Genomic DNA, 7,500 nt, shown 5'->3' with positions numbered 1-7,500 from the left:
CCTGGAGCCATGGTGACTTTGCACTGACCTATGCCACCCCTTGCATTTTTTATAACATCCAATAGAGGGCATTCGTCACTCTTTATATAATTTGAAGAAAAAAAATGAGAGTAGGCCTACGCCTTGTTTAGTTTTGGGGAAGTGGTTTAATTGTTATGACGAAGCCACCGTGTCCGATCATGGGACGGCTATCAATCAATGAACCGGTATGCATTCCACACTCATTCCATCCATCATGCAAATCACTCCATCTCTTTCCTTCCATCGTGAAACATTCCATCTCACGCTGTCTCCCCCATCATCTCTTTTCCCAACAAGTAGGCTCGTGCCAGTGTGCTAAATCAGCCAGCCAATGGCTACAACCAGAAGGTGTTAGGTCGTAATGGGGGAGGGGCAGCAGACGGTGAGTGGGGGGGGGGGGGGGGGTCTCGGTAGACGTGCCGGGCAATGATTGCTTAATTTGCTGCACCTGTCCGCATGTTAGCACACTCCCTACCACACCGCCCTCTGGTGGCGGGTTGCCGTCACCGCATCCTCCCCGAGGGCACCGAAGTGTACATGTAAGGCTTTTTTAAATGTCTTTCCGTTGTAAAATAGTAGTACTCATGTCTTACGACATGACTTAGTCAAAATGTACAGTTGCCATGAAGATTGTCTTTCTTACCAGTAGTGTAATCCCTAGTTATATGTTAACCCTATAGTTATAGGTAAGGTTCTCCACTGGTCTAGCATCAGTCTAGGCTGGTTTAGACTGGTCTAGCCTCAGCCTCATTAAGTCACGAACCAAGAATGAATACCAGTATTACACCAATATTGCAGTAATCATCAATGCCTTCCTGTACTGTTAGAGAAATGGACCGGTCGGGGCTATGCTCAGTGAAACAGCAAGCCCTTGAAACACGAATTCACATTCAATCACTAGTTAATTCATTGGCTTCTGGCATCTCCTCTGCAATCCACTCAAAACGCCTGCGCAACTCTCTAGTTTAGGTCTAATGAGGAATCCTGTGTGTGTCTCATTCACGCCAGTATTACTTTAATGATACGGGTTCATGTGGGCCTATTTAGTCACTGGCCTTCTTGCTCAATCTATTTCTGCTGTCTGTGTGCTGCCTGTATGGCTTTCATCATTTAGAACACATAACAGTAGCAGTGGCAGCCAGGAGAGAGAGAGAGAGAGAGAGAGAGAGAGAGAGAGAGAGAGAGAGAGAGAGAGAGAGAGAGAGAGAGAGAGAGAGAGAGAGAGAGAGAGAGAGAGAGAGAGAGAGAGAGAGAGAGAGAGAGAGAGAGAGAGAGAGAGAGCACTCACTTTGCCTTTTAGCTCTCCTGTGTCCTTCGCTCACCACTCTGTCTCCTTTCCTCTCCAGACTCGACAGAGTCTTCATTCTAGTTTACATGGATCCCGTTTCCCATAAGGAGGAATCCTTTTAACCTAATAATTGTCCATCAGGAATTTAAGGGTGGCTTTATATCGTATATATTAATGCCTGTAGTTGCAATGTGTGACACAGCTGATTGAGACTGTTTTGCTGATTGAGACAACTTGTTTTTTGGGGAGATGGAAGGGGGAGTTATTATGTCGACTTTGGTATGGATGGTTGAATATAGGACAAGTTAATGAAGTTATGGACGGATGAGCCATGTGGCTGGCTGAATGATAGATATAGACTGATGGACTGATTGGTGGATGGATGCATTGATTATAGATCAATGAATGGATAATGGATGAATGAATGGATGAATGAAAGCTGAATGAAACGAAACTGTGGGATGGATGAACGATGAATAGATGGTTGGATGGGATGGACGATGGAGGGATGTCCCGGGGGGATGGACAGTGGATGAATGGATGTATGATGGATGGCGATATTCTGAAGAGTCATGCTTCCTCTTTTGCTGGCTGGGGTTGTTTGTCCTGGGGGTTAGGGGAGGGGACGGCAGGGGCCGGGGCTGATGGAGAGAGAGATGGAGAGATAGACGCGGAGAGGATGAGAGTTAGAGGACAGGAAAGGGGACAGACAGATGGATTTGGTTCATCCTGACACTCCTTTGTGGGCGGCGCACATAGCAAACATCAAACATAGTGCCTTATATTTATGTAATATAAGGCACTATGTTTGGTGTTTGCTATAACCCTGCATTATAGCAATATATATATATAATATATTATGTACACTGTATATCATAGAGCGTATATAATATAATATGTTTCCCTATATCTCATTCTCTCTCCGTACGTATACAGTATATGGTGTAGATCCTATCGTCACGTTTTGATGAATATAGGCAAACAATGACAATGAGTTGATTCAAAGTCAAAACAATGTAATTGACTGGTCCAGCCTGCTATGCACACACACACACACCCACGCACACACAATAACACAAACTCCCACCCACAGATAGATGGAGAAGGGCGAGAGAATGAATGTGAATATTTGAGTCAGCAGGCTTCTCCCTCTCTCTCTCTCTCTCTCTCTCTCTCTCTCTCTCTCTCTCTCTCTCTCTCTCTCTCTCTCTGTCTCTCTCCCTGTCCTGCGGTCCATCGTCTGCGTCACAGGGGCCTCCATTTGACTGGCAAATAAGCCACTCAGCACAGCCGACCAGCACTGGGGGAGGTGGGGGGGGGGGATGGAGTTGTGTGCTGGTGCTGGGGGTGGGGGTGGTGGTGGTGGTGGTGGGGGGTGATGGTGGGGGGGGTGGTGCGATGACAAGAGAACAAGCCCTGACAGCCGGTGCCGTCAGTTGAGCTGCAGGGAGATACAAGAACAGACCCACAAGACAGACAGGGAGAGACTAAACAAAACCAAAAGTAAGAAACTTGAGGTAATCCGTCGGTCGCGTTCCTCGAGCAAGCGGCTTGGAGTGTGGGAGGAGAGAGAGAGAGAGAGAGAGAGAGAGAGAGAGAGAGAGAGAGAGAGAGAGAGAGAGAGAGAGAGTTAGAGAGACTATAGGGGAGTATATGTAGCAGCTATGTAGCAGCAGGATGAGTTCTGGCTCCTAGTTCATATCACTTTAAGTCTCTGCGTCCTGTCCAGCTGGCAGACAGTGAGACAGACAGACCAGCAGAGAGACAGACAGAGAGAGAGACCTTTGAGCGGTAAGAAGATGGGAAATGGGAGCAGCCATGTGTAAACTGTCGGTTAAATTCGGGCAGCACATGAAAAAGAACAATCCAGGTAAGAGTAAAGATACCTTCGACGCACACGCACGCACGCACACACGCACGCACACACGCACGCACGCACGCACGCACACACACACACACACACACACACACACACACGGGCACCATCAAACCATCTGCGTAAACGGACACACCAAAAAAAAACACGTACCAAACGTACAAAAGCCCACACACACAGACAAACACACACACACACCGATGCACATACGTACACACCATCACGCCACACATACACACCGACATACACAGAAACACCAACACACACACAGCACAGCATCCACGCACGCACAAACAAGAAACACTGCATCCACACATCATCCTCCTCACAAACAAACAGACGTGCACGGACGCACGCACATGCATCGCAGGTAGAGCAACACAAAGCAGTCTTTGTATGCTGATAAAATAATGGTCCTGGTGCGTTCTCTCTTCTCTCCTCTTTCAAAGTAAACATTGGCTTGGTTTCACAGGCGGAAAATGAGGCCAGAGAATATACTTCCTCCTCTCTCTTTCTCTCTATATCTCTCTCTGTCTCTCTTTTTATATCTCTCGCTCTACAGCTACATCTCTCTCTCTCTCTCTCTCTCTCTCTCTCTCTCTCTCTCTCTCTCTCTCTCTCTCTCTCTCTCTCTCTCTCTCTCTCTCTCTCTCTCCAATGTATAGTTTCCAACCAGAGGCTAAGTGTATAGCTGGATCCTGTCCAGCATGTAATGAGAGAGAAAGAATGAGACAGAAAGAGAAAGTGAGAGCTAGAGAGAGAGAAAGTAGGAAGTAAAGGAAGTATACTGGAAGTGCTCTGCGAGAGGAGGAATGGACCCCCCTGAGGGAGTGTGTGTGTGTGTGTTCCAACCGGGGTATTCCTTCTGCTGATCAGACCAGCATTAAGCGTTGTGCTGTTTCCAGCTGATGGTGTGAAACATGCCGTCGACTTACCCTCGGAGTGTAAGTGAATCATTAATGTTGGAAAGGTTTTGAGCTGACTTCCATCGACCAAATGTGATTGTTTTTGGTTTTGTTGAACCAGAGAATGGATGAGTCATTTGTTCGCTCAACTGTTTGACTCTAAAGAGTAAAAACCGGATAATGAATGGAAGAGCCACGCTGGCTCTGACTGGCGGACGTGTCGCAGCAGAATTTGCCTAGCCATGTTTCGTATTTTCCTAAGTCTAGTATTTGCAGGAAGGGATTTACTATTCCCCACAGTGTTAGCACGCGGCCTGGAAGAGGTGGGGCATGGATGGCCCCTGACATCCAGGCCTCATTTGCCTTTACGTACTGAAAGGCACAGGCTCCATCTCCATGCAAGATCACAGCGTACTTCACCTGCTCCTCACCTTACCTCTTCTCGACTCTTCTGTCCTCTCTGCTCATCTCCTGTTCCCTCCTTTCACCTCCTGTTCTCTCAGCATCCCCTCTAATCTCCACTTTCTCTTCCTTTTTATTATTATCCATTCTCTTCTGTCCTCTCCTGTCCTGTCATTTTCACTTCCTGTCCTCTCCTCCCCTCCCTTACCCTAGAAGGTGCAGTGAATACAGTAAATATAATTTGCATGGGATTTCATCCTAGCATTGACCTCCACCAACCAACAGCTCACGTTTGGCCATCTTGTTTTCCTCCTCTGTTCTCTTATTAACCTTTCCTGCTTCGATGCATCGATTGTTGATAGGTTCTGGCTTTTAGAGTGCATGTGAATAAAGATCTACTTAAAGGTACTTTCCTAATAAAGTTTTTATTGTTTGTATTTTTCCCAGGTTGTAAATACACGTGTCACTCTCAGTGTCAACACCGGGTGGTGCTAGACTGCCAGCCCGGGCATGGCTCCACCACAGAGACCCCCCTCAACCAAGACCAGCTCAATAACAACACACAGCTGACTGTGAGTACAAAGCTAAAGATACCTCTGTGTGTGTGCGTGTGTGTGCGTGTGTGTGTGTGGTTTATGTGTGTGGGTGTGTTTATGTGTGTATGTTTATGTTCCTGATCGTAAAAAAGGTGTGTGGTACTACAAGATGACCACTAAAGGGCGCTGTCTTCAAACAGGAGAAATCAACAACCTGAGAGAGCGGAGGGAAAGCGAGATAGAGAGACTATTAGCTACATTGGTTTATAAACTTGGTTTATAAGATGCATGGTTGATAAGAAATGGCAACTATAATCAAACGATAATGTTGACAGATCTGGACTCTATCACTGCATATATGAGAGGCAGGCAGACAGGCAGGCAGGCAGACATCATATAGACAGGTAGATAAATAGTTATAGATCAGGATAACGACTAAGTGTCAGCTTGTTTGTGTGGTGTGGGGTTTATGTGTGTGAGTGCACGTGCATGTATGTGTGTGTGTGTGTGTGTGTGTGTGTGTGTGTGTGTGTGTGTGTGTGTGTGTGTGTGTGTGTGTGTGTGTGTGTGTGTCATATAGACAGGTAGATAAATAGTTTGCGTGTGTGTGTGTGTGTGTGTGATTGTGTGTGTGTGTGTGATTGCTAGAAGAAAGTTGTGATGCTGGTGTGTGTATGTGATCAGCGCCTTGTGAACAACAACAGTCAGCACCATCATTCAGCCGTACATTACTTTAATAGCAACCACACCCTGCCTCCCATCTGTGTTGGGGTGGGAGATACTGATGTATGAGCTTCTCTGTGTGTGTCTTGGGGTGTGTGTGTATGTATGTGTGAGTGTGAGGGTGTGTTTGTGGGTGTTGAGTCCACACCTTTCCTGATTTACCAGCCATAACTTGATTGTTGCTTTTTGCTATATTTTTCTTGCACAACCTGTCAAAACTCTTTGTATGTGTGTGTGTGTGTGTGTGTGTGTGTGTGTGTGTGTGTGTGTGTGTGTGTGTGTGTGTGTGTGTGTGTGTGTGTGTGTGTGTGTGTGAGAGCAGCAATTGGCCATCCCTTAGTCATTGGGTGAGACAGAGAGAGAAACACAATGACTGTTTTGTTTGGTTCTTATACAGTGCAGTGCTTTTTTATATCATTTCCTTATCATACTACTTGTAGGCATGGTAGATGAACTAGTAATACAAATATATGTCATATGAATTGATAAATAATTACTTCTAGTTAATTTCCACATGGTATATTAGGTATAAATGATTTTAACATTGCTTTCCCTACTAAGATGTTTCACAATGTACCAAAGCAATGACCCCTAGCTATAAAATACGACAGTAACAGAGTTTTATATTATGTTAGCTGCCAACACCATTCTCCGTTTCCAGGTAAGGTTTGTTGAATGAGTCATCAAACACAGGATGTGCCCTGACCTGTAAAAGACAGAATTGTGACACCCCTCTGAAAAGTTGTAACAGTGATCCAATATGAGCCAGAGGCTTTTTAGTCGGTTCGTTTTTTTTTAGGCATTTACTACGAGCAGTGACTCTCCGTCTATTTGTGTTGGTAGCTCAGTGACTGGGTGACTGTGTGTGTGTGTGTGTGTGTTTCAGTATGTGTGTCGGGTCTGTTTTCACACGTGTGTGTGGGTGTTTATGGGTGAGTCTTATAAAGGTGTAGGTGAGGACTGATTCTTGAAGGAATCACAAACATTTTAACAAACTATGTTTATTTGTTAATTTTGTTTTATCAAAGATGTTCTTTATTGATTTACAATGCTTTTGAGACTTCTGCTGGATACATGCCTTGCTTATTGAATTGAATCCAAATCAAAAACTGTCCTCGTCGACAAACCTCTCTCTCTCTCTCTCTCTCTCTCTCTCTCTCTCTCTCTCTCTGGGGCCTAACACAATCATCCTTTGAGCCACAGTCCTCTTGATCTACGGTATATGAAGACTCTTAATCAGCCAGGTGACACACGTTTGAAGGCCTTCCTAAAAGACCTCAGATTTGTCTGATGAAGTTCATCTGTGATGTTTGAACACAATTAGTTGATTCTAAAAGCAGTAGCAATAACCTATATTTGACTCGTGTTTGGTTATGAACGTGAAAGGCAAATGACAAAATAAAAAGAGAAACAGCGGCAAAGAGAAAGAGAGAGAAACTATGTTACTGGTCACAGGGTCCATTTCCCGTGGTTGGTCAAACAGGACCAGTCAAGATAAATACAAAATGGAAGGAGAGGAATTTTAACGTGCATTCTCTATGGCTAATGATTAACCGCCAGGCAACTAGCCTACAGGTGGTCATTAAACATATCTTGGAATAGCCTTTGCTGAAATAGATCAACAGTTATCAGACAACACCATGTCTTTAAGGTTTATTTACATTGCAGAGATTGTATCCATGAGCAACAAACTAAACAATTATAAGAAAAACAACAGCAACCAAGTTTACTTCTTATATCTTATCTTAT

The 7,500-nt window shown here is 44.9% G+C and overlaps 1 protein-coding gene across 1 annotated transcript in view; it reads left to right on the top strand.

Annotated features, from left to right (window-relative positions):
- The window catches only part of rassf3 (Ras association domain family member 3), a 57,057-nt gene that overhangs the window by 15,439 nt on the left and 34,118 nt on the right, over positions 1–7,500 (top strand). The window contains exon 2 of the mRNA XM_056589221.1: positions 4,940–5,064. Within this exon, the coding sequence (XP_056445196.1) occupies positions 4,940–5,064 (125 nt within the window). The remainder of the gene's footprint in view (positions 1–4,939; positions 5,065–7,500) is intronic.

Source organism: Gadus chalcogrammus, chromosome 4 (genome assembly GCF_026213295.1).
Source record: "Gadus chalcogrammus isolate NIFS_2021 chromosome 4, NIFS_Gcha_1.0, whole genome shotgun sequence".
In the NCBI taxonomy this organism is placed as follows: Eukaryota; Metazoa; Chordata; class Actinopteri; order Gadiformes; family Gadidae; genus Gadus; species Gadus chalcogrammus.
The sequence above is the reverse complement of the archived record's forward strand: the minus strand, read 5'-3'. Positions and strand labels throughout refer to the sequence as shown.